We start from the raw sequence: 27,973 nt of genomic DNA, 5'->3' as shown, positions 1-27,973 counted from the left end.
TTACACTTTTTACTTTGATTTTTGTCTCTTATGACTATTATGGCTTTACTCAATCACAGAATGATTTGGGTTGGAAGGGACCTTTAAAGATCATCTACTTCAACCCCCTCGCCACAGGCAGGGACACCTTTCACTAGATCAGGTTGCTTAATTCACAAAATTGACACCCCTCGTTTGTTCAACAGCCAGCTCAGCACGCAGCACATACAGTCCTTGCTCAGTGGAAAAACCTCAAACAATTTCAGTATAACATCTATGACTTCTGTCTTGAAGTACTATGCTTACACTGGGCTCTGCTCTTTTCTGTGTTGGAATGAAATATTTCTAAGGTGTCTTGACCAATAACCACTAGCAGCAAAACATTTCTCAAAGATGAAGTTATTAGGCATTTTCAGAAATACCTACCGGTACGATATACTCTTCAGGAAAGGCTATAAAACCCAATTAGCCTGACACTTTTGAATGCAATATACTCAAGCATCATCAAGAAGGGACCACATAATTACAGCAACAGTTATGGATGCAAAAGTGTGCTCTTTCCTTCCTCCATTTATAGTATGATTGTATTTCTTACCTATACAATTGTTTCCTTAGCAGAATTTCCTTAAAATTCCTGTTTTCTGTACAAATGTGTTTTTAATACAAAAGTGAACTATAATGGGGACCATATAAATATCAAAGACGCAAAATTGTTTTAAATCAGACTATACATAGCTGGTCGTTTGCATGAATAAGCTCAAGAACTTAAACATCATTTGTACTAGGCCTACAATGCACATTTACTTAAGCGACTGTACACAGAAGGAGAATGTAAGCAGGGAGTCATTTCCCCACAGAATTTGATCCAGATGCAGAAGGCTCATTACCATTTTCTCAAGAGCCCTAAGCACTATTTTCGTGAAACATATATCAGAGAAATGAAAAATACTTGAACAATCCAGATGTTTTGAAGGTTCTGTGGCAGTTTTATGGCAGTGCCTCCTTGCCTTGAGGCTGCCATTAAGAAAAGCATTGTACACGTAACATATAGTAAAGATATTTCTTCCTACCCCAAAACCACAAGCCTAAAATACATTTAAAGCAATAGTCTGTATTATGCAGGAATGTATACTGAGCTTCAAGACTTCTGCACCATATTACCTGCTGTTGCTTCCTTTCTTCAAATTCTTCGTTACTTTCAATGAAGAAATTGTCTTCCTTTGCACATTAATGCATTCACAATAATTGAAGATTCAGGAATTTAAACAATTATAGAAAAACACAGTATTTAATATAACATTAGGAGGTGCTCTGTGCTGCACAAGTAATTCTCAGAATCAATAAAGAATGTAATTTAATTTTGTTGGAGTGCAATTCTCACTAATGCCTTCATACAGTACCAGCGAAAACATTCTACATCACTATTACTGTAACACCAACTCAGCTTCCATTCAGGACTCAAATCTAATAGTTATTATTCAACAGCTACTAATCTTTCCATTGTACAACTCATCGCTTCATGCATAAATCCCATTCCTTCACTGTACACACTGCTTTAAGTCAGATGGCCCTCCTGTTGTTCCAGCATGTCTCTGTATTTTTGTTGAACTACTATTTCTGTACATAATAAATTCAAATACATAAATACTAGCAAGTCTAGGAAATATAACCCTGCACGCTATTCTTGCAACTCAGACTGCAATTTCAACACCATCGATCTTCAAAACTTGAGTAATATATGACAACTCCTATATCTTAAGACAAAACTGAGCTTTAAAACAACTGCTTTTGTTCTATACCAAGATTGTACTGCCTAACACAGACAATTTTCCATGTCTGCTTGCTCTCATTTCACCTAGTTCTACATTTACAGCTGAAGGAGACAGACTTCTCATAAACAAATCAGTAGTTAATTTTTGAGGCCACCTGCCCTATTAAAAGAATCAGAAACCCACTCTTTGAGTTTATATAATCTAATTAGTAGACCCCATTTTATAATCTGTAACAGTAACAAACTCCAGACTTTTTCTAAAAATATTAACCTAAATCCTGACATTATCTAATTTTCTATAAAAGCATACAGTGACGTTCCAAACTATAGTTACAAACACTATAATTTTTTCTTTGAAGGAAAAAATATCTTCTTTCATCACCTTTACAGAAGTGCTGACTATGAAGAATCTATAAAGGCACAATTAATTAAGATTTCCATTAATAACAACAAATACATGTTCCCTACCTATCCCAGAGGAATAGTCATAACCCATAATGCAAGTTAAATGACACATTTATCTAAAACAAGACAGTTCAATTCAAGCTTCCAGAAACAGAACTTTTGTTAAGGACAACAGATTAATCATCTTACAAGCAAAAAAGTCAAAGAAGTGTCCTTAACAGAGCTCCGCACTGTACTGGAGGAACCACCTGCTGATCTACTATTACATTACTGCTTAAACAAAAGCAGCATGGTACTGAGTTGTTGTAACATTTAAAAATTGGAAAAACAAACAAATCAAACCACTCCCCCCCCCCAAGCCCCCCAAAATATCAAAAAAACAACCAACAAAAGAAAATTATGTTTGTAAAATTTTCAGAGCAGAATCTGCAGCTACTCAGCAAAGATCACGACAGTGTTCCTCAGGAATATGCCTTTGCAAGTTCCCAAAACAACCCAAAATCTTGTATGTAAATACTGGATTTGTAAGAAAATGGACTCCTCAGAAAACATACTGACAATGAATGATACACAATTCCGGATTTAATCTAAAAAGGAATCCCATGGCACAAAGACAAAGAGTTAAGAATTTAAGACTGCCACTTACTTCTAGAAATATAATGGAAATGAGTGAATAGAAGAGACTAAAACTTCCTCAACATGTAGCAATTTCTCAGCTCCTCATAAAACATATTTAAATTAAGCAATAGTAACATGTAAGTCTTAACCCAAAGATTTGTAGTCACACTTACTGGTCAAGATAGAAGAATATAATAGAAACCTAAAATTTTTAAACAGCTTTTAACATAACGTATTCTGATTTGCTGAATTGCTATGAAGAGGTATAAGAAAGAACATAAGCATGAAAAAAAAAGTTTCAAGTTTGTTGGCAATTAAAGAAAAACCAGCATGCTCTTTTTTTCTCAGCTGCTTTACTAGCAGATGCTTCAGCACGCAACAAGCAGACACAGAATTCTTTTAGTCCCTCCAAACTAATTAACTAACAAACTCCACAAAACTACATTTAAGTAGGAAAGGACGGGATTGCCCTTGTTGACAACAGACCACATTCAAAGCCAGGTATAACATCAAACTACATCATAAAAGTAACTTTCCATTGTCCAACTTAAATCTTATACACTACATACTCCAGCAGTGTCACTTCCAAAAGATTTTCTTTTGGAAAGGAACTCCTTCCTGGGACCCCAATCCTACTAACACTTGTATACTTGAATTTAATGCTATGTGCATTTTCCCCACAGGATCAGAACATTTCTCTTTTCACAAAATAATTATGTTCCATCAATTCTGATCTAGAATAACAACGCGTACTTGAGGCACTTGAACTTGAGGTTTTCATGCAAGAATATTTAGATAAATTAACACAGCGAAAAAAACGGTTTGTATATAAACCCAACTTTTCATAACATTTATGCCTCTTTGGTCTAAACCAGAAAAGACATTCCAAGCAATTTTTAGAAAGAACCACATATTACAGTCTGGAGAGCTGTTAAGTATACTAATGCCGGCACAGCTGAGCTCAAATTTGAGTGCCTACAGTCATACCACCATGAGATTTATGCTGATCAGATTTCATAAACTCATTTCCCAGTGCGATGGGAGATCCCATGCTGCTGGAAGTGCCAAGTTTTGGCTAGAACATAGAACATGTCGTTTTTTGCAAGAGCAGCGATGTTAGCTCAGCTGTATTAAGGCCCTTATACATACTAAAAACAAACAAATCCCCCCACAGTCATGCATAATAATGTTTTTAGAATAAAATGCATCATGCCCAAGTTGAGGGGGGGGGAGTAAAGACTACATGTTTCAGTTCACGTTGACCACTTCAGTTAAACTTGCATTTAAACTCAGAACCAAGTGTTGTCCACAAGGAATAGAACAAAATGGGTTATGGAAATATTTAAGTATTTTCAAAGCCTGAGTTTCAACATAGATAGAATACCTACTTTTAGTTATTAAATATTACCTTTCCTAAACCTCCTTTCAAGTCTGAATTAGACAAATAATTTTTCACTCTGGGTTTCAACTGTTGTATCATGATATGATGCCTAACTGCACAGTTGCTGCATTGTATTCTCAAGGCAGTTGCACTAAAATAGGAAGGAGAATTTAAAATATTTTTGTGACTCCTAGAATTTTTCTACTGTCAAAGACTAGATGAATGTCTCATAAATCTTAGATAGTGTTTCAGTAAAATATCAGATAGTGTTACTGTACACAAGAATAACTCCCCGGAGAGGTCTGAAAAATGACTCCATTTGCTTTTGCTGAAGTTCACTGTACAAATTCAGTGACTGATGCAAACTTAACACTCCTCCACTTGCCAACTTCGTCATAAAGCTCAGGAGTCAAAGGAGCAAGGAAGGCAATACAAAGCTGCCGGTGTATTTCAGTCATGCATTTTTGGAAAGTGCTAAACACGGCTTGACAGCATATCTCCTAGCATCAGTTCTGCTATGGCAGGTATACTCCCATTTTTAGAGCCTACTATCACACAGTATCAAAAGCATGATGTTTACAAAGCCTTGAAAACAGATGCTCCACTTGAAGTTAATAATCTGATTTAATCAATATAGCAACGGAAATTTTGTGGTTCTGCCACCTAATGTCTTTCAACTTTTATTACAAACCCACAAGCCAGAAGGTACTCAGCAGAATAAACATGATAGGCACCATGTCACTAATCTGATATGCTACAAATCATGTACGAATCATGCTTTAGCAAGTTAGAATCTATAAGGCAAGCCTGTGGTTTGCTCTCTCATATTCACAACTCCTGACATATGAATGCACTAACTGTGGAGACTCAATCCCACATCAGTAATGGACAAATGTGTAAAGAAAAGACGAATTATAGGTCTTTTTATACAGATAAAGAAAAAAATATCAAGAAATACATCTAAATAAAACTATCATGATACAACATCTTGATTAACTATTCTTCCAGAGTCACTCATTATATGAAATAAAAATTCATCATCACTATGCACAACTGCACAAACATCCATTAATCAACAGGGAAAAAAAATCCAAATAAATACATTTAAGCTACAAATCACATTATTTGTACCAACTTGTGAGTATTTGGGGATATTTCTGAGTTTTGTTTTAAATATTTCATTGTTTTTAACAGATTGAATGAAAATTGAACACAAATATTTTTAAAAAGTGTCCTACTCTCATACACTCCCAACAAGTGACATACTCTTCTAAAAATACAGTAGCATATAAGCACATTATTAGTACAAAATAAAACACATTTTGCAGACTGCACCATTCTATACATGTCTTCATAATACCAAAGTTTAACTACAGAGCCACCTGTCCCTTGGAGTCCCTTTTACTAATACAGCTTTTTCTTATGGACAGTTTCAACTCCAGAAGCACAAAGGCAAATCTTCACAGATAATTTCTTCTGGGCTTACTGTGTGTCAACCAAAACCACTAGCATTTTGCTATCTTTTGAAGCAGTTAGCTTGCTGTTTTCACTTAGCTTTGGAAAGTTGCAAGTCCCGTACTAATTTTAACAGTGTATAATTTGAACAGTGTAAATACCCAAGTTGCAAGTAAAGTGCTAATTTTAACACCGTAAATACCTCTCTCACTGGAGTGAGATGTCTAATACAGTTCCTTTTTGTTCTTTGCTTTAATAGTAAAGTCTTTCTTCTTACAGTATCAGGAGTTCTGCTCTGAACCTACTTTTTGTTTTTTATCAGAAGGCTTGAAGAACAGAATGAAACTTTTTTTTTATTCAGCCATCTCATTAGACCTTTTAAGCACATTTTAGGCACAGCTACCCTTCAGTGCAAAGAAATACTTTAGAAATACAACTCGTCAAAATTACTATCAAAAAAGTGACAGTAGAAAAGACACCTGATATTCCTTGATGCTAGTAAGCCTGGCCACCACAGCCTCCAGGCTCAGCGTTCTGGTTCAAGAGCAAGTTCAGGTATTGCAGAAGTACCAACAAAATCAGCATCTGACTTCCGAAAAATCCAGCACAGAGGAGAGACGGTAGACAAGATGCACATAATATAAATGGAAAGCATTAATAAATATGTCTTAAAAGCTCTTCTTTTTAATGTAGATGGGACAGTTTAAACTGCACAGTCATTCACACACGCACAGCCACTGCTATAGTGAGAGATCACTTTCTTTAAGCCAAACGTTCAGAGAAAACTGAGCTGAATCCACTTAAGCAAACACTGATTTGTAGATCAAATTCAGTCTTCTGATATTACAGTTTCCACAGACATTATGATGATCTTAGAAAACTCAACAAGGTAAAACAAATTTAATTTTCAGAAGGGAAATACTGAGTTAGGGAAAAAAGGCATGGTAAAGCTGAAAGATCGTCAATAAGCAGATTTCCAGTGACAAATTACAAAAGATTTTACTATGGGTTAAACTCTTCTTCATATACTCTTCTAATTAATACCACTGTTTGTACAAATATTAGTTATATTTCCTCCCCCAGGATTTACTCTCTGAAAGCAGGGAGCACCATTCAGACTTGTAAGCTGCCTTCTTCTAAGGAAGAGATAATAAGTCTGCTTATTTGTCCTCCTTTAAACCAGTCCAGAACTATTCTAGCTGTACAGATATTAAAACTTAAAGGTTTTTTTTCCCACATCGGCTTAATTGTGGAATATTTCACAACATCAGACCAACAGGAGTCTGTTTAGTATTTTAAGTTTGTGAGTATTCTGGAGGAAAAGCAAGCAGCCATTCTGTAGTTTTTGCTTTCTGTGTGCTGTTTTGCACACAGCTGTTGTCTGACAGACTGGCAGTATTTCTTGTCAGAAAGTGTCAACTGGACTCATTGCAGATTTTAAAAAACAAACAAACAAAATACCGACACCCTAGATGCTAGATTTTCTTGAAACTATCTACACTTTAGAAGTTCAACTTCAGGTTTGGATTCTGTCCTTTCACATTTCTCATCTACCTTGAACTGTGGGCTCCTGCCGGCAATGAGCACTCTGAAACCTTCAACGGAAAACTGCTGCATACAGCAAGATGCCCCATCAGCAACTGGCTGGAATAAAAGCACAACCATCTACGCTCTGCATGGTGTGTTTCACCAAACACAGTATGGATGTGGAACTTCATTTTTATTAAAGAGAACATTAATTTAGGGATAAAAAAGGGAGCAGTCACCAGTTGCACGTGGCATGGATTATGGGCCTGACTTCTTCCTTCCTCTCTTCGATTCTATTTCAAGATTAGAAAGAGGTCTGCCTTTACTGATGATGCAGTTACCTTAGTATTTTTGATACCTGAGAATTTTATGTTTAGTTTTCATTTGGTCTGTTGGATGACTGGGAATGATAAATCACTATTGTCCACGTACATGGGAAACAAGAACAGACTTAACTGAAGCTGACAAGTTACCAAAGCTCCAAGAGACTTAAAGTAAGTGCAGTCTTAAAAGCACACAAAAGAGCCCCTAAACCTTTCTAAATTTCAAAGCTCTTCAAGCGCACATTTATTTTAGACTACAACAAAATAACTGGATTGAGTTCTAAACTGGTAGAGCATGCACAGCACAGTTAAAGAACCTCTTTAAATACAATAATGAAAGCCATGCTTAGTATTTTATTAAAGAAAAAAAAAGTGGAAAATTTGTGTAAAAAAGCCTACGAAGACATAAAAACATACACAAATCATAATTGCATACCTAAGATATGAAACAGATCCATTGTACTTCTCAATTACCAACCTGGCAGGCTGAAATTACTCTACTTAGGTCCCACGCCATAATTCAGTGCTACTTGAACCATGCATAAGAAGAATGTCACTCTATTTGCAAAGCTTTTAAAAACAGAACCCTTAAAGAAGCATAAAAAAGGAGAAAAGGTTGATAAATCAGCTCCCTAGTGACTACGTTAGAAATTTTCTTTGTAATAAAACACGCAAAAGATACACACCTTCTCCTTCACCCACTTCAGCACGATCTGGCTTTGTTTCTTTGTGCTGTCCTTCTGCCACTTTCACTGCCACTGCTCTGCAAATAGCTCCCAGCTTCCGATCCAGAGAGCGGACTCCTGCCTCTCTGGTGTATCTAGCGTAGAGACAATTGTTTTACTGGTGGATGTTCTTTGCAAGAGACATTTCTTTTGAATGTAAACACACTTTCTTTTTAAAAATGCATCCAAATAAAATGAGATGTGAAAGGCAGTGAGACCTTGGGCTGCTCTAATAAACAGGAAAAGATGTCATGTGCTTTTATCAAAATAATTGTGGTTTGCTGATAAAGTTGTAAAGAACAACAAACTACTAAGTGGGAAGACAACATGACCAACACTTGGTATCACACCTTAATGAAATGTTAAACAATGCTCCAATAGCAGTGACCTCTTCTCAGATGCATAAAAATTAAAAGGAAGAACTATTTTAAAACTCAAAATATAGTTCACTGAAAGTTGAGGAACTGACTATGAAAGAAGATTTTCTTTTAATCTACAAATTAAAAAGAAACACCAGACAGTAACACTCACTAAATGCCAAAATGCTGTTCCTGGTCATAAAATACTTCAATTCATTGAATACTGATACACTTTTTCCATTGAAAATAAGCTACTTTCAAGTCCAAAAGATGTTGTTATGATCACTATCTTTGCTCTCATGTCCAGCAAAAAAGTAGTTTAAAAAACCCCACATTTTAATTTTTTAACCTAATCCCAATTTTTAGACAAATGTGGCCCATCAAGTCACAAGAAACAAAACAGTAATTTCCTTTTTTTCTATGAAAATGACAGAAATAAAACTTCCTTCTTTAAAATAAAGGCTGTCTGCTGCCAAGACCACGGCTTCACACTGAACACTGCAGCAATACTAGCTTCAAGCATTTCTGTTTATTTATAGTGCTTTGCTAATTGTGCCAACACTTCTGATTGCAAGACACAGTCTGAGAACCAGATCAAGGAATTCTCCAGAGAAGGAGAGATTATTTGGTTTAGCCAGCAGAGCCAGACAGAACTCAGGAAAGAGCAATTCCATAAATTACCGATTGTTGAACTTCTGAAACTATTACGCACAACAGATCTTAAGAAACGTTTTGTGTTATCATTTTATAAATGATTTATTAGTTACCAGAAAAAGAAATTATTTAAACTTAAAGCAATGAATAACAGATTTACCTGGTAATTATGTCCAAAGTGGTTACTTGTGGAATCTGTATTTGCTGTGGAGTCAGGCCATGTTGTTCAAGCTGTTTAGGAATCAAGTGTCTATGTGCAATTTCAATTTTTTCTTCTTGTGTGTATCCTTCAAAAGAAAAAGCATATATTTACTAATCTTTTTGCTTATACACTACAATATAATCAAATTTCTTACAATTTATAACTGTACCTGATTGAACTTAACAGAAAAACCCCAATTTAAAAGTTGGTATGATACTTTGTGGTTATCCATAACTTCATGTGAACAACAGAATTTTAGTGGCTAAAAGATACCTTTCTTCATTGGAATCTTAAAAATATCAGCCAACAGCCATTTAGAAAACAAACACATCAATGGGTGAAAATAATGTTACAGAATGTATCGATGTATCTCCATATATCTGGAACTGAATTTTCCTACATGCAATGCTAAATTTCTCTTTTAACACTTCTGGCCACTCAGTCTAGATTCCTGGCAGGCTTACCTTAAGGAACTGCTTCTCATTTCAGGAAAAAACCCTCAACATTGTTTAAGGACTTGCAATAGTCATTTTAATGAAAACACTGTAGTGTTACCTGGAACTTGAATAATTTCCATTCTGTCCAGCAGAGCAGGTGGGATAGTAGCTGTGGTGTTGGCTGTAGCTATAAAAAGGACTTGGGACAGATCAAAGGCTACATTTAAGTAGTGATCGGTGAAGCTGTGATTTTGTTCTGGATCCAAGACCTTAACAAGAGTGAACACAAAATTGATGCAGTTGCTCAGTTAGAAGTAAATAAAATATGGACATTTTTATTATCTCAAATGTGACTTTACATTCATAAAATATGTTATGAATACTACTAAAGCCTGACCCTCAATATCCTGCCTCGCTCTGATTACTCTGTAAATATATTTCACACCACATTCAAAAAAAAAAAAAAAAGAGTTGTTTCCCCATTAGTTTATTTTACCCTTTTCTAAGACGGCTGCAGTATTTCTCCAATCATCAAGTACCTCTTGTAATCTACCTCCACGACCTTTCACAGATGGTAGAGAGCCTTTCAAGAGAGATGGCCTTTCAGCACCCTTGGAAAAGCAGCCCATGTGGTCCCATGGACTTGTACGAGTAGAATTCTCTCAAGTAATCCCTCATCTCTGCTGGTAGCTCTTCTTTCTCTAAGCACACCTACCTGGGAGATCTCACTATGAAGACAAAGGGGAAGAACACAGATTTTCTCAGCCTTACCTGCTGTCACTAAATCACCTGCTCCACTCATTCTGTTTTGTCCAGCCTTTTACTACTAATGTAGTAGTAGAAGCTCTTCCTATTGCCCATGACATCCCATGCAATTCTTGACTCCAGCTGAGCTTCGACCTTCCTAACACAATCTTTGCATTTTTCCTTTTCTTCCCCAAATTTTGTGATTAAAAAATTGAGATAAAATTAAACAAGTACTGAAGAATAACAACACAACAGTCTGACCAACCTCAAAAATTTACTGCACAAGTAGAACTATGGCCTAAATAACAGCATTGTCTTCCTATTGCTTTTAGTACTACTTATATGCACTAATGCAACGCTTGCATATATTTAAGCTATTTGCACTGGGTGATAAATATTCTACGTAAGTAGATCATGAGTGTACTAAGGTGCTGTCTTGTAGGTTTTTTTAACAGTGCCAAAAATTGGAAGTTCATTGTATATAGCAATCTACTCTTGGCTTCTCTATCATCACCTATGAACCACCTTCATTCCACCCCCTCTTAAAGTACTGCCACACTTTTCCTTCCTAAATGATGAATTATCAATGCTACACCGACACAAATATTCTCATGTTACAAATAATGGGACTTACGCATCTCTTGAGAAACAGCACACTGCTGTCAGAATAATTTATCTGCCTATACCCAAATGAATGCACCCTTTGTCTTAGCAACTTGAATTCTAGCCAAGAACAGCGTTGATAATTCCAAAAAACTGAATTTGAGCACTCCTTAGCTGGTTATGAAAGAAACAATTCTGAATTTTCACTGCTCTTGAATTCTGTTTGGTGTTTGAAAAGTTAAAAATTCTTAGAACAGAAATGTTTTATGATCACAACAAACTAGCAAAATATTTTTTTTACAGAATGCCAGAAACACAGCAGAACTTTTTTTAAAAACAGAATAATTTCTGATTTTATTTTGAAGTACTGCACAGATTTAAAACTACTATTTGGAAATGTATTGCAACTGTAATAAAATACAAATTATACATTCCCTATAATAGTGAAATTTTAAAACATACTGAAGCATATGCCTAAATTCTAAAACTAAGGCTGGAACTCAGTGAATGTTATTGTTCATTGGCTATAAGCTATTCAAAAGCTTCTTTTCTTACCCTCTTCAGCAGGCAGCTGCTATCATTTACTCCCTTCTTTACTGATGAAGGCAAATCCTTGAAGTATCCTGACTAGCCAAGTACACCAATGCATAATTCAGTCAGAGTTATAGATGTCTCTTACCTCAACTAGTCCTACAATCTAGTCCTAAAACGTAGGGGGTCACAACAGTAGGCACTGTATCCAAGCACAGCATCTACAAACTGTCTTCAAAGAGAGTTGATCTACACCAAGTCTCTCATTCAAAGTCTACTCTAGTTTTTCAAAACTGATTTAAACAGCAAATCCTAATTGAACTTACCCTTTTTTTTATACTGCTAACACAGTATTTCCACAAAATTCCACCCTGTTAGATGAAGCATTTGCAACTACTTCCAAAAATGCTGAGAAACAATGTATTCTGATAGACCAAGTTGTGTTTTTATAAATTTATCTACACACATGTTTATCTCATTCTCCTTCTAGTTTTCAATTAGAAATTCTTACAAATCCTACTAAGTGCTAAGCTGGTGATTGTGTTACTATTTACAAAGATATACAAAATATCAATGTTGCACTCATGCGCAAACAATACTATCCACTAAAGGTAAAGGAAACTGATCAAAACCAACTTGGATTATATCTAAAAATGTGAATTATCTGAGATTTTCTACAAGGGCTAGAGTTTCTCTGGACTGCTAATTCTTTGTCATGGTAACTATTTCTTAGAATAAGACATAAAACAATATCATGCCTCTGCATTTAAAACAGATTTTCCAAAGCAAATAGAACTGTTCTTCAGCTAGGTATCCGTGCTAAAGTTCAAGTTCAAAAGTTTTTGATGATATTCAACTAATTAAAAAATATTAAGTACAAAAAGAACATTCAGTGAACAAAACATCTTGGTTAATTTATGGCTGACAGCTCACATGCGTACAAAGGCTTCTTTGTACCAGTTTTTTATTACCACAAAATCCAGAATAAGTTCCATGAACATTTAATTGCCTGTGTATGCTCCTAGTCTCGTTTCCCTGCATACAAATCTTCACTATCAGGCTCTTGGATCCATTTCTGTTTTCCTCTGTTTTAAACAGAGGTCATCTAAATTTAGACTAAACCATTCTCTTTTTGATGAACAGTAACTGGAAATAGGAAGACATTCTGTTTTGCTTAAGCAACGGCTCTGCAGAAGCACTAGAACTAAACACATATCCAGCAATTATAAAACATTAAGCTTTGCTTCCAAGCTTACAGGGTATGGCAATTTTCTTCTTGAATATATCCCTTTGTAGACAGTCAGTGAGAATTTAACACACCTACACATTAAGGAAAAAAGGAGGTGCCTTTTATACTTAATGATAGCACTTACCACACAAGCAGCAGCAGTCTGAAAAACAAATGTGCCAGTTAGGTGACCACTCTCCTACATAATAGCCACCTTTGCTCATTCCAGATGGACATCCCAACAATGTAAACCACAAAAAGCAAATGAAAATTAAGCTGTTATGTCCAGGCATGAGCTCTCCATTAGAAGAGGTAAAGCACCTGCTTCAGGATGTTTAGACAGCAGTAGAGGGATATACAGATCTCATATGGGAGCAGCCCAGACATGGTTAATAGAGCAATTACTTCTCCAGATGCAACTAATGGTCAATTAGCAATGACTTACATAAAGATTGCAGCTCAAGCAGACAGTTGGAAGCTAACCCGATGAGCCTCAGCTGGAATAATCCATGGCAGGGGCTGAGTTGAGTATCACTGAGAATGTGGTTTTAAAATACGGAAAACAGAAGCATCCCAAAGCAGCAAAGTATCAAAAATTCAAACACAAATAATTAAAAAATAAATTAATTTTGTTTGCCCTCATACACTTGACATAATAGAAGAACAGAAACGCTAATTCTCTACTAAGGGAATGAAAAATAAATTAAAAGAAACAGCAAAGCTTGAATAAAATTAACAATATTAATGTACAGATCTGGATTCATGATGGGAACACTTCCAAAAAAAGTCAAACTCAGATTTCCAAGAAATGCCAAATCATTGCTTCATTACTGATTTTGACTGCCTAGCAAACAGTCAGCTAGCTAACAAAATTTGATTTCCAGGTATTTTTCATCCATGCATTGACTAGATTTAGGCCAGCTTAGTTCAACATCTAAAGGAGAAATGACAGAAGAAATACCTGAGCAATACCTCAGAAACAGAGCTCATTAACAGCAAAGAGTAAATAAAATCCTGCATGGGAAAAGTACAAAGAAAATGTGTTTGAATATTTGTTACACTCACTTGTTTTCCTTGCACTTACAGGCTTTTCCTGCACCCTAGAAATGTGGAGCACACACTTAAGAAATACACAGGTAAAGGACCATAACTGTCATTTTTGAAAGCTAAAAAAGTGAAGCCACGATACTTTCGAGCACATTTAAATTATTACTAGGTTTGTGTTAACATGCAAAGATCAAAACAGAGCTCTCAAACCATAACCTGTTCATATGTTGATTTTCGAAGAACTAGTTGGCCTTGTCAAAACAGTAATTTCACAGTATCTAGCAAGAAGAAAATAATGACGTTTGTAGAACATCAATTGACATTTCATTTGCAGAAAGTCATACAGCATAGATGAGCTCATGACACCTTAATTTAAGTAGCATTTTTGATATTCAAATTTCTGTATTAAGCACTGTCAGTCAAAGACAGTCATTAGCATTACTCTGTAGGCAAGTATTACCAGAACCATTCATTCTCACCTACAACCGCCCAGCTACGGAAGTTACTGCATCTTAAGTCTGACAACTGAGATGCTTCTAGGATTATGCCCTAAATCATTACAGTGAAAGTGAGCCAGGCTAACTTAAATTCGGATAACTGTCTTTTACTAACCCAACTCCTTTTGACTGAAACATGTAAATAACAATCAAAGAAGCAGTTCAGCTGAAACAGTGATAGGATGGTAGCCCCTACAGCCAGAAAGAACATAAAAGAGAGGTAGACAGTGTAAAAATACAGCAGTATAAGGAAATTCTAAATGTACACAATACCAAAACCATTAAGTGTAGTAGTGGTACATCTGCTCTGGACAGCCTCAAGCATTTCAGCCTAGCCCAGCCTTGCTGTGCCACTACCTTCCTCATTCCCTCCTTTCCTCATCATCAGTGCTAGCACAGGAAGATGCACACAGCCTTCTGCACTAAGATGCTAGGGAAGGGCAATGCTCTTTGTCTCTTCCCCATACCTGAGGAGATGCTCCTTCCCTTCTCCAGCAAACTGCTAGAATAAAACCACTGAATATGAAAGTCAGTGGAAGAAGGAATTGTACTGGGATAATATCATGTATCATACTCCAGGGAAAAAGGCGGCAGAAGGAAGGTTCTGGCAACTCATTACTGCTCTCTGCTACAGACGACTCTGATACACGAAGCCAGCAAGTCATAGGTCTCAATACATCATCTTCATAATCGCTCGAGATTTAACCCCGTGAAATCCTGCGTTGGTTTTGCGTGGCAAGGTTTTGGTAGCGGGGGGGCTACAGGGGTGGCTTCTGTGAGAAGCTGCTAGAAGCTTCCCCTGTGTCTGATAGAGCCAAGGCCAGCCGGCTCCAAGACGGACCCGCCGCTGGCCAAGGCCAAGCCAATCAGCACCTCTGTGATAACATATTTAAGAAAGAGAAAAAACACTTAGAGAGCACTTTTTGCAGCCGGAGAGAGGAGTGAGAAGATGTAAGAACATCTGCAGACACCAAGGTCAGTGCAGAAGGAGGGAGAGGAGGTGCTCCAGGCACCGGAGCAAGATTCCCCTGCAGCCCGTGGTGAAGACCATGGTGAAGCAGGCTGTCCCCCTGCAGCCCATGGAGGGAGGATGAGGGGGTGGAGAGATTCCACCTGCAGCCCGTGGAGGACCCCATGCCAGAGCAGGTGGAGGCACCTGAAGGAGGCTGTGACCCCATGGGAAGCCTGTGCTGGAGCAAGCTCCTGGCAGGACCTGTGGCCCAGTGGAGAGAGGAGCCCACGCCAGAGCAGGTTTGCTGGCAGGATTTGTGACCCCGTGGGGGACCCACGCTGGAGCAGTTTGTGAAGGACTGTAGCCTGTGGGAAGGACTCACGCTGGAGCAGTTCGTGAAGGACTGTCTCCTGTGAGAGGGACCCCACGCTGGAGCAGGGGAACGATGAGAGGAGTCCTCCCCCTGAGGATGAAGGAGCGACAGAAACACCGTGTGATGAACTGACCGTAACCCCCACTCCCCGTCCCCCTGTGCCACTGGGGGGGCGGAGGTTGAAGCCAGGAGTGAAGTTGAGCCCGGGAAGATGGGAGGGGTGGGGGGAGGCGTTTTAAGATTTGGTTTTATTTCTCATTCCTCTGCTCTGTTTTGCCTAGGAATAAATTAGATGAATCCCCTCTCTAAGTTCGGTCTGTTTTGCTCATGACGATAATTAGAGAATGATCTCTCCCTGTCCTTATCTCGACCCACAAGCTTTTCGTTATACTTTTTCTCCCCTGCCTAGAGAAGGAGGAGAGTGATAGAGCGGCTCTGGTGGGCACCTGGCCCTCAGCCAGGATCAACCCACCACAAATCCCAACTAACCTAGTTAATAACATCTCTACAGTTGATGGATTTACAAAATATTCCAACAGTATCTCATTCACCAAAGTCCTTATTTGTATCTCCCAGATTTTACTTGTGTCTTTAAGCAAGTCAACTTTAACACCCCTAAACTCTTTGTAATAAAATAACTATGCCACACACTTCAAAATTAGATTAATTTATGTCTTGGTCTGAGTCTCAGAATTTCAGAAAAACCACACTTAATAGCTGAATTTCATGGAAAGCAACCACCCACCACATCATAATCACTCAAGGAGTGGGGATCTGAGACTTAAATGAAAAATTTAAGTTCATAAAGTTATTACAATACTAATTAAAGAAATGCTGCTAAAAGAACATGCAACTGGTCCATACTACATGCTAGGTAAAACACTCAGCTCCAATATAAGCTTGTACCATCAAAAGCTTCACATATATATTAAAATTGTTCCAAGAAAGAAAGGGAAAACTTAAAGTCCAGCTACTGTCTGGCTGCTCTACAGTTCGCTCTTACAGCTAACAGCATTTGGTCATTAAAAATCAATGCCTCAAAGTCCCCCAAATAAGTAATGTTTAGAACCTTGAACAGTCTTTAAATATACAAAACACTTAGCACAAAATACATCCTTGTGTTTTAGTACAGATCACAGATTAAAGATATCTTACCTAGCATACTATGTAACAGCATTTGCAGTGTGCACAAGAACTGAAGGAAATCCAACAATGTCAAAACACAGTCGCTGTTATTTGAATAAAAAAGCTGACACTGTCATGCTATATTTTGTCCAATGAATCTTCCTTTCTGAGTCCAGTATTTTAATTCTTTTTGATTACAAATGAATCAATGCTTGTAATTTAACTTCTTACCTCAAGCAAGGCTGCTGCAGGATCCCCCTGCAAGCTCTTCCCCAGTTTATCAACCTCATCTAACAGGAAGACTGGATTGTTAACCCCAACAGTTTTCAGTCCATTGATTATTCTGCCAGGCATACTGCCAACATAGGTGCGCCTGTGAGAAAAAAAATGTATATGGGGAAAGAGGGGCCAGACGCACGTAACAGGAGTAGAAACATCAAAAATAAAACTCAAAGGAAAATATAGGAATAAGTAACAATTCTTGCTTTTTTTCAAAAGGAACTAGTTGATAAAAATATAGAATATGCATCTGAACTAATATAAGCAATTGTATCAGCAGATGAAAATTCTGGTTCCATGGTGCACTAGTTGGTCTGGAAAGAGAAACATATGCATTACAGTCTATCCAAACTTTATGGCTTGCAGGCATTTTACGTGATTCAGTACAAGCATCTTTGTACTGTAAGAACAAGCATAAGCAGATTTGGGAACCTCATTAATACTAACATATTAATAACGATGATACTGGGGTTTTGTCATCACAACAGAGTTCACACAGCATCTTACAAATTAAGGCAAAATTCCAAATATGCTGAACTGTCGATGTCCCCTGTATATACAGCATGCTTTAATTGATACTCACAAAAATAATTGTATTTACTATGTCATTTCAACATGAAGTAAAAAACTAGAACAGTACAATAGAACAAAAAAGTTATGGTGAATTTATTCAACAAAGGCACTAAAAATTTTATGAAATGCTGGTCACCCAAGAAGAGAGAGAAACATGAAGTGCTGAATTATGGTAACTATCTCATGACCCTCACAAAGCAGATATGCAGAACAGGCCTGCTTTACCATATGATCTGTTTTAATACAGTCCAAAATAAACAGGATGACATTTAGAAAGACCTAACCAAAATACCATGGGAGTAATTTCCAAAGATACTAGAGAAGACTTTGAATATAAAAAGCCCACCTCAAATCGCACAGCAGTGGTGTTAGTTATACGTAATATTTAACTACTAAGGGAACAAATTGTAGTTACTGTATTTAACTTTAGATTTGAGCAAAAATAAAAGTTTTTAAGATCATCTAAATAGCCAGAAGTGCAACAGAATTTCAGTTTGCCTACTACCACCTTCATGAGACAGCTGCTAAAGACTGGAACAGCCACCATGCAATAATTTAGCACCTCACTGCTTTTGTGTAGAGTCTTACTCTGCAGTGAGTATTGCACTGAGCTTGCACTATACAACATTTACTGCAGATCAAGAATCTGCATGGGGGAGCTATTATACTAGCATGCCACTCCATTCTCCATCTGCACACAGTCAATCTTGCCAGAAGAATGAAAGGATCCTATGAAATGTAATCAGAAAATTACAAGACTGAAGCAGAACTGAAATTACAAGACTGAAGCAGAACTGCAACTCACAGAAGTGAATCATACCAGTGCAACCAAATTAATCATTGTAACAATTTGGGGGGTTCTTTGGGATTTTGGGGTGGGGTTTTACTTTTTTTTTCCCCCCCTTTTCCCCATTTGTTTGTGGGTTTGGTGGTGGTGGTTTCATTGGGGTTTTTTGGGATTTTTTTAACAAAAGGTGCTTACTGCACTAGTAAATAGTTTCATATGCTTTAGAGACAATACAGCCTGACTGTTTTTAATATTCTATTTATGCCAGTAATAGGATAACATAATTCGGTAAACACTAATCATTCTTTCTTCTTGCTTGGTACATTATTCTCGAGTGTGTGCTTAAAGACATTACACTTTCTTAATGCATGTTTGTGTTCTTATATACACAAAGTTTCATCTGATCCTTTTCAATTCTATAAAATTCTGAGGTATCTATGTTCCATCTAGTGTTAAGAAACAGCTTTGGTTTATAAACTAAATGAAGGTAAACTGGGTTTCTCTAGTCAAGGGAAAGCACAGTGAATAATCATAATCAGCTTTCCCTGCATCACCCAATTGCAACAGTGCTAATGTAAATGTCATATGTAGGATGATAAAGTACAATAACGTAGTATTTTACCTAGAGAATACAAACACAGGTAGCCTGTTTTGATTTCTAAATGGTTATTATGGAACACATCTCAACACAAGAGTCCTCGGTAAGACAGACCCTGCAGATATTTACATATAAAACTGCTAGAATAAATTAAAATTGCAAGCAGATATGGCCATTTATTTGTCTGGACATTAACCTTTGCCTTGTAACTTGTGAAACTGAATACTGATGTTGGTGAACAGTAGCCACTGAATGTGATGTTATTCTTTATTTTCATTATTTTAGCTGGGGTTGAAAGGAGGAAAAACAATATTCTACATTAGCATTTTTGATGATATAATGTGGCTTTGCTCATTTTTTGATGCACTGTTTCTCTCCATGCACTAAACCTAGATAGAGAGTCAGCTGCTTTCCATTCAAAACAGGAAGTACAGATCAAGTTTCCTGGTTATCTCACTTGAGTAGTAACAATTAAAAAAACCCCATAAGACCCCATGCCACAGAAGGTCTGTAATTTAGGAATCTTTTTATTTATTTTTAAATCAATGTAAAGGTACCTTTAAAAAACCACTAGAGTTGCACAGCATATCATTAGGAGCCATGTATCCTAGAAAATGCGAGACAGACAGCTGGGAAATCTCACCTTCTCAGCTCTCCCAGCGTAAACTGGGAATGTGAATGAATTGGAACCCTTAAACCAGCACTAGTAAAATTGATAAAAACATGACTTGCTTTGTTCATACTGTTCTAAAGACAAAAAGTTTTAAATTGTTTTTAACTACAGTGGTTTTCAAACTGCAGAGGTAGGAAAAGATAACAAAGTTAATGCCCCCAAAGAAACTATTCTTGAACTTAGTTGCACAAGGTCATAGCTTATTTTTGCACAAGGACAGAGGTTGCGTATAGTCAAGTGCTTTACAAATATATTTATACTTGAATAACAAAGCTATTCCTCTCACAGGCGAAACTGTTTGAGGTTTGTTTTCTTCTTTTTTCTAACGCAATAAGGCCTGTGCTGTGAACAACTTCTAGCACAGCTGTTACTGGTGAGGAATCACACACCTTTTCTGACACAGATGCACACAGACAAATTTTCAGCTCAGGCCTAAGCCAGAATAAACTATCCAAACTTCTACAAACTGAAAAGCAATGGTAATACAAGAAAGAGTGCTTCACATGGAGGTGAGAGAGAGAAAAAAAGAACTTCACAGTGATCTCACCAGCACCGCTATAAATAAATGGCACAATTACATCTTTCCTTTTTAAAAATAGAAAACCACATGCATGCAACAGAAAAGATCACATAATTCCTGTATAAAACAAAGTATCAGTATGGAAGAGATCTTAAATGCAGTGAACTTCTTGGAAAAAAGTTCTAAGTCATCCTTCAGGGTCATTTGGTGTTTTGTGTGTGTCTCTCTCTGTGTGTGTGTGTGTGTGTGTGTGTGTGTGTGTGTGTGTGTGGTGGTGGTGGTGGTGGTGGTGTTTTGGTTTTTTTAATACAAGTTAACAACAAATGTAAGCCAGCAAACTTTTACATATGGTATAGATGAGTGGTAAATGCAAACAACAGCTGGATGATGTCTGATAAAGCAGCTCTGTTTTTGTACTAAGATGATGATTTCATTTTGGGAATGCAGAACAGTAGTAGCTACTCTTCACCCAATCAAAAAGGATTCACAAACTCCAGCTGCAGACACATGATCCCCACTGAAATGGCAAAACCTGGGCGTTTCTGATTGCCCTAGTTACAAATCACATGGAACAGCACACTTACTGAAACACCACTCCCCACCCTGCTGCCGTCTAATAGATTTTATTTTGTTTGCTGAATCTGTCAGTCTACATCTTTCACTTACAGCAGTAATAAGCAGCCAAATTGAATGCTATTTCAGGCAATATTTGCTTGCAAGTGAAACCAAACCACAGTTTCTTTTTTTAATGTTCTAGTACATTTAGTACATTTTTAAAAACGTTTAGTACATTAGTAGGTACAAGGACTATCATTCTTCTGCAATGTTAATAGTATCCTTAACTTAAGCCTTAAAGCCTAATAAGGAGCTTTTAGGAGAAAAAGAATGGCTCGTAACATGTAATATTAGAAAATCATCCTACTTAACAGTAAAACTCAAAGAACAGCAGCCTATGTCTCATCCACTATTAGATCACTTCTGCAATTCCTCTCTATGACTGCCACCAGATGCACAATATGGATTCACTTGACTGAGAATAACTTGAAGGATCTATTCACACAAAAGGACATTACAGAGAGAGGTCTACAGAAAAGCTGTAGTTTAAATTTGATTAAATCTTATTCTGAGAAGCAGAAAAGCAGGGAAAAAAAAGAGCAGAATTAAAAATACACAACAGTTGGTTTTGATTTTACCTACATAAAACTTGCAAAAGCAGTCAGTTACAAGGGACTCCTCATACTAACTGCTCTGAAGTTTGCTTTTAGTCTTAAACTATACACTTTATTAAAGAGTAACCACATGATACTCTTGCTGATTCTAGATAGTATTTTCCTTTGCTGATGAAAAATAAACTGTCTTACCAAATACTTCCCCATCAGCTAATTTCAAGTAAATTTTTAATATGAAATTTATAATGGTTAACTTCTAACATGCATTAATAATATAATAACGCCCTCAAAAATACTACAATGACAGCCACAAACACCTGAATTTAGAAATTTTTAAAAACCTCATTATCACATGATTCTAGCTGTCTTTATTCTTCATTAATTTTAAGCACAAGATAGAAAGCCAATCTAAAAACAAAAAAAGCCAAACAAACAAAAAGGAAAACAATAAGAAATTACTGGCAATTTCATAAGAGTTGATAAGAGTTTTACTTTTATTCATAATGTCAATTTCACAGACATGGTTTCGCTGTTACAAAGACTTGAGCTCTGCTCTGGAAGAGTCATTGATATCTGTAACGCTTAGTATTCAACAGCCTCTAGTGGTTTCAGTTCGAATAGCAACATGCTGTTGAATCACATTTTAAATTGTTTTTAGGATCCATACCACAAGTAATCTGAAACATCAGAATTCTCACTTATTAAACAGTGATTAACAATAGAGTTTATGAATTACAGGAATAATACATAGTGAAAGTGGAGGACAGAATTTCACCTGTTTTTCCCTAAGTGTGTAAGTAAATTGGTAAAAAGGACAGATATTACGAAGGTTTACAAAACAATCAGACACACATGCACAGAGTGCTGCTGTGAGGCACAACCCAATGTGTTAAAACAAATTATCTACAAACCCCCAGTGGCTGCTGGGTATGTTGACCAAACCTAGACTAAGAAAAACTTACTGATGATTCTTTCAAGCTACAAACTCTAGGTAAGTGTCAAACACTCTGGAAAACAAAACTCCTGCAAATTTGCCACAGAAGAATGTGCACAGGAATAAACACCTGTTGCTAATTTTATCAAGGGTGATCAATTAAATGTCTACGAAACAACTCTGAATTTTCAAGTTGTCATCAAGTACAAAATCACCATTTAGTCGCTTTTTCATCTCTCATTTTCTGGTCTAAGAAGTGATCAATAGTGTATTATACTCTAGATTCCTATAAATTAATTATATTCCAGATTCCTAGAATTTATGCATATGTTCAGCACAAATTTGCCAGTGAGTCTCCCACATTCCTTCCAGTTCGGACTGTGAGCTTCTACCACTCCAATAAATTCACACGTGCAACTAGGTAGCTTACATGGTCATAAGTCTGAAACCACAAAATGAACTTTTATTATGGCATTTCTTGGAAGTTTTCATTAAAATTACACAGGGAAGTGATAAGAATACCAAGGTCCTTTTTATGCCTTGAAAACAAAAAGAAATTACATAATTCAAATTGAAGCAAGAATGATGGTGTATTCTCATTGAAAGTAAGCAGCATAGCCATTGGGCAAAATTAACTGCTACATGGCACCAGAGAAATAACCGATAGCTTTAATTCACAATAATTTATCTACTGTTGCAAGGAGAATATTTATTCAATAATGTGATTTAAAAATAAACACTTGGTTTTACAGATCTTTAGAACACTAACATATTTATTATTCCAAATTTCCTATCATGCATGCAATAAGCATAACATATGCTTAACGGCACCAAAAATGCTGCACTGATGTTTGGCAGTTACTTATCTACATTATCCATTCATTATGTTTCCAGTTGCAAGGAATAAGGAAGGGACTAATATAAACAAATGGTTTAAAAGACTAAGAAGTAGATATATAAAAAGATGCAAGATTAAAAAAAAGTCCTGAGGAAAGTCACCCAAAAAATCTCCTTTGAAATCTTCCAGCTTAAGTGTCCTTGTATAAACTTCCTTGAAATAGGAAAACAGTATCTTAAACTTGGTAGTGTACTAAGTAACTCAGTTGCTATCCTCTAGCAACTTTTAAGTATCACTCTCAGTTTCTCCTCCTGTTTTAGCAACAGACATGGTTATGAAGTAATACATTGCTATTCATAGGCTATTTTGTATAACTAAATCTTTACATCCCTCTTAAAAAGTAGAAAAACCAGATCCAACATTTAAAAGTTTGCATTAGACTTTCTACTGAACTTTACTTCAAAGTGCCAAAGTGACTGAAGATGAAATTCATTCTCCCCTATAACAATAAAGAGCAACAGCAGAAGGAAAGAATAAAGGCTGCGTACCAACACTAAACATCTATTCCTGTCACTAAAATTCTCCCCTGAGTAATACCTTTGAATACCAAGAAAAGCCAATTAATAACTAACATTGTTTGAAACAGCAAAATTTCTCCATATTAGCTAAAAATTTAAAATAATCATTACATTCTGAAACAAACAAAAGAAAAAAAATTGCAATTAGGAAAGAAAGTAGTAGTTACCTGTGGCCTCGAATATCGGACTGATCACAGACTCCTCCTAAAGCAATTCTATGGAATTCTCGACCCAAAGTCTTTGCAATTGATCTTCCAACACTAGTTTTACCAACTCCTGGGGGCCCCACAAAACAAAGAATGGGTCCCTTGAGGTTGTTTTTAAGCTGTCGGACAGCTAAGTACTCCAAAACTCTCTTCTTCAACTTCTCCATAGCATAATGATCATTATCCAAAAGAATTCGAGCTGCACGAATTTCAAGGCGATCTATCAATCATTGACAACAGAAAAGATATCAGCACATTTACCTTTAAAAATGGAAACAATTAATTCAACAATGGAAGAGAAACAAACACATTCTCAAACATGTTCATCAATGCAATCCCCCTGACACACACACATATTTCAGACAATGTTTTCCTAAAACAAAGGTATTATAATTCTCCTTTAATAAGGAAATTAGACATAAGCTAGACAGATCATAATACTGATAATGAAATTGAAAAACCCTCATCTTTTCACTGTGTCACAGATTGAAATCTGGTTCAAATGAACTTAGTGTCTATTCTAGAACAGTGATTCAATGATAAGCAAATTTTTCAGCATTTGCTTTCTCACAGAATTACATCTGATCCTGTAAGGTCTCTCAAAAGACAAATTCATCCTTACGTCTTCATCATCAACTTATGATAAGAGTCTATAACGATCCTGCAAACAGAGCAAGATCTTACTGTCTTGAAGGACAGGCTTTTCTTGCTGTGCAACACAAAGTCATTTGTCACTGTAAAAATACCCATGTGATACTAGGACTGGAAAAATTAGTTTTTTGCAATCGTCATAATTTGAGATAAATGGTCAGGCCTCATCAATGGACATTAACTAATGCTTTGCACAGAGCATGAATTTCTGGCACAAAGCAGCTGTCTTCTCCTTTGCTCTACAACATAAAGAGAGCAGGCAGAAAGCAGTAAAGTCTATCAACTCTGCACACATATCCCCTTCAAATTCTGTGCATTCCAGATGCAGACCCCTCATGCCATTAAGTGTGCATATTTCATGTACAGACAATTGTGACTAAATTCTCATCAACCATGTAAGTTTTTGTAATGAACCACTGAACAAAAAAATTCACTATTGATTGTAATTTTCTATTGGATTTTCTATTTTTATATTCATGTATATTTTTATTCACTCTATCTATGGAGTCCAAAGCATCACTTGCATACATGTGAATACAAACTTCGCAACTTTGCTTAAAGTAAAAACTTCAAACTACATGTGACATGGCACGATTTTACAAGATTAAAGAACAACAAAAAGAACATTCTGCTAGGACATGAGTGTCAACAAATATTTTAGTCTTTCTGGGATCTTTGAATAATATCGTAGAGATCTGCAAAGATCTATAGGCAGATATTTTTATAATTTATTGATTAAATAAATATTTACAAGAAAATTTGTAAACAGCCAAGGCTCTAGTTCGAAACGGCCAAAATTTATCACCACACATACTAAGAGGGCAAAAGACAGACAGACGTTTCTGCTGGTGTGGTGTGTTAAATTTCTTTTTAAAATCAGACTGTTTTAAATGCCATTCAAAAGCCTCATTCTTCAGCAGCTGCTAGAAGGAATTAAGATCCTTTTCTCCAGCAGTACACCTTCTGGTAAGTCATTTTGCCCACTTAATCTACTTGTGTTGGTCAATAGGAAAAGTCATGTTGCATTTTCTACTCTTCTCGCTCTCCATTTTTGGATACTCTTCCCATATTAATAGTATCACCCTTTACTCACAACTTTTGAAAACTATGGTACAAAGCTGACATGATACGGAGTTCTTCTATTGTACCTGAAGTTGTAATTATTAAAATTAACTACAATTGTGCTTTTTAATCCTTTTGTTCCTTACCAAACTTGATTAACTTAAGACATACCAGAACCTTCTCCAGGATGATTAATGCTACAGAAATGTACAAAAGCTTTTTTTGTAATTAGATGCTCTTTTTTTCATTATTTTAGATACATGCTAGTACAGATTGTAAGTAATAATGCCTTCATTTTACTATGTAGATATTCCTAATACTTTTAAAATGCACATTCTTAGATGTACAACTGAGCTACACAGGCTATTCAGTATACAGATCTTACTTTAAGCCAAGTAGACCGTAAGACTTCAGTAACATATTAATAACATTCTCATAATCTGACAATGAAGACAAACATTTGCAAGACAGAACTAAGTACATAGTGTTTACATGATGGTTACTTGTCCTAAAATGTCCGTGCAAGAGACAATCAACAATAATAGAAGAGTTTACCTTTCGTACTCTTGTTCCATGGCAATTCTACCATCAGTTCCAAGTAATTTCTGGTCAATGCATATTCAGGCATTGACTGAGGCATCTTCTTTAATCTGGAAATACATGCACAGAATTCATAAGGCTAACCAGGAATTAACTGTGAAGTAAAACTCTCCTGAACCACAAGACAGATATTTAGCAAACTTTAGGTCATCAGCATACCCTCTTAATTTCTGACAGCCATAATACTGAAAAAGCAAGTCACTACTCCACTAATTAGGAGGTTGTCTTTTCATAGTAATAGGTTGTTTATAGGATTCAAACAGAAATGAAAAAAAAAAGTCAGTTCCCTATGCATACACCATGCATGCATATATGCATCCTCACTGAAAAAAAGAGGTGGATAACCATCATATCGCCATGGATAGCCCAGTTATCCTCCCACCAAAGGAAAACAGAGGAAAAGAGAGTCAATAACTGCCTCGGTTTCTTCATTAATTATTAACAATTATGGTGTTATTTAGGTTTTTTTGAGATGTTCATAACATAAAAGCTTAGAGCTTACAGTTTAATGCTATATTAACGTATAAACTGTATCTAGAAGACTTCAAATTTGTCATCACCTCTGATGTTCCAAAAGGATGAAATTATGAAATTTATAAGCAAAAACCAGCGCTCTACTAAATTTTCAAAAATCACTTCCAAAACACAACCAACACAAACATATAATCAAATAAGAAAAGCTTAATGCAAGACTTATTTTAAAAACCAAAATAATAGGAGAAACCACCACCTGAAAGTCTCCTACCTCTTTATTTCCTTAAGACAAACTTTAAGAGCTTGTTCTGACATACTGGATGTTCTAATCTTTTTTTCCAGCATGACAACATCATCATGATCTTCTTCTTCCTCCTCATCTTCTGTAGTGCCGGGAATGTGATTGATTCTCCTATTAGGCCGAATAGCTACAACCTATGAAATGGAAAAGAGAGCCAGAGAATAGTATCAGGTTTTGTTTTTTAAATAAGGTCGGTACTTTGGCTTTGAATGGAAACCATGGCAAAAACATGCAAGGTGCTGGGAGAGTCTCCTTCATAGAAAAATTCAGAAGATTTTAATCCAATAAATAACTTCACAAAACGTATTGGCACTACTTTAAAAAGTTACGGTTCTTATTTTACTGTATGTATTTCCTAAGCACATTTATCATCTACACTAAACTAGCAGACAACAGAAGACAAGACCAAAACCACATAAGTATAGTTAGATGCAGCAAAAGTCCAAGCTGCCCTAGTTTAGCAAGTTACATTTTACAACACACACTGTTTATCTGTATTTCAAAAGCTATTGTTCAATTGCAATGCCATTAGTAAAAGGTACACCTTTCACTGCAGAGGCCAAAACTCAGTGTTTGTGTACTGTGCAAGTAAATTTGGCATAAAATGACTCTTTCAAGGAACCTGAGTGTTTATTCAATGGCAGAAAGTGCTCAGATTACAGTACATAAACAAACAAACAAATAACATAAAGCCTAGGCAGTTTTAAAAGAGTATTTCCTCTTTTAGGTATCTAAAGAGCCAAAGTTCCCAGCTGGGTGTTCTCTGCAGCTCCAGACTGACCACAAAACAT

The 27,973-nt window shown here is 36.4% G+C and overlaps 1 protein-coding gene across 1 annotated transcript in view; it reads right to left on the bottom strand.

The window, feature by feature from the left end:
• The window catches only part of LONP2 (lon peptidase 2, peroxisomal), a 43,785-nt gene that overhangs the window by 11,896 nt on the left and 3,916 nt on the right, over positions 1-27,973 (bottom strand). The window contains exons 5-11 of the mRNA XM_075765939.1: positions 27,153-27,316; positions 26,363-26,457; positions 24,056-24,314; positions 17,171-17,312; positions 9,955-10,105; positions 9,358-9,484; positions 8,146-8,279 (exon numbers count right to left, since the gene is read on the bottom strand). Coding sequence (XP_075622054.1) covers positions 8,146-8,279; positions 9,358-9,484; positions 9,955-10,105; positions 17,171-17,312; positions 24,056-24,314; positions 26,363-26,457; positions 27,153-27,316 — 1,072 coding nt within the window. The remainder of the gene's footprint in view (positions 1-8,145; positions 8,280-9,357; positions 9,485-9,954; positions 10,106-17,170; positions 17,313-24,055; positions 24,315-26,362; positions 26,458-27,152; positions 27,317-27,973) is intronic.

Source organism: Balearica regulorum, chromosome 13, assembly GCF_011004875.1.
Source record: "Balearica regulorum gibbericeps isolate bBalReg1 chromosome 13, bBalReg1.pri, whole genome shotgun sequence".
NCBI classification, from domain to species: domain Eukaryota; kingdom Metazoa; phylum Chordata; class Aves; order Gruiformes; family Gruidae; genus Balearica; species Balearica regulorum.
The sequence above is the reverse complement of the archived record's forward strand: the minus strand, read 5'-3'. Positions and strand labels throughout refer to the sequence as shown.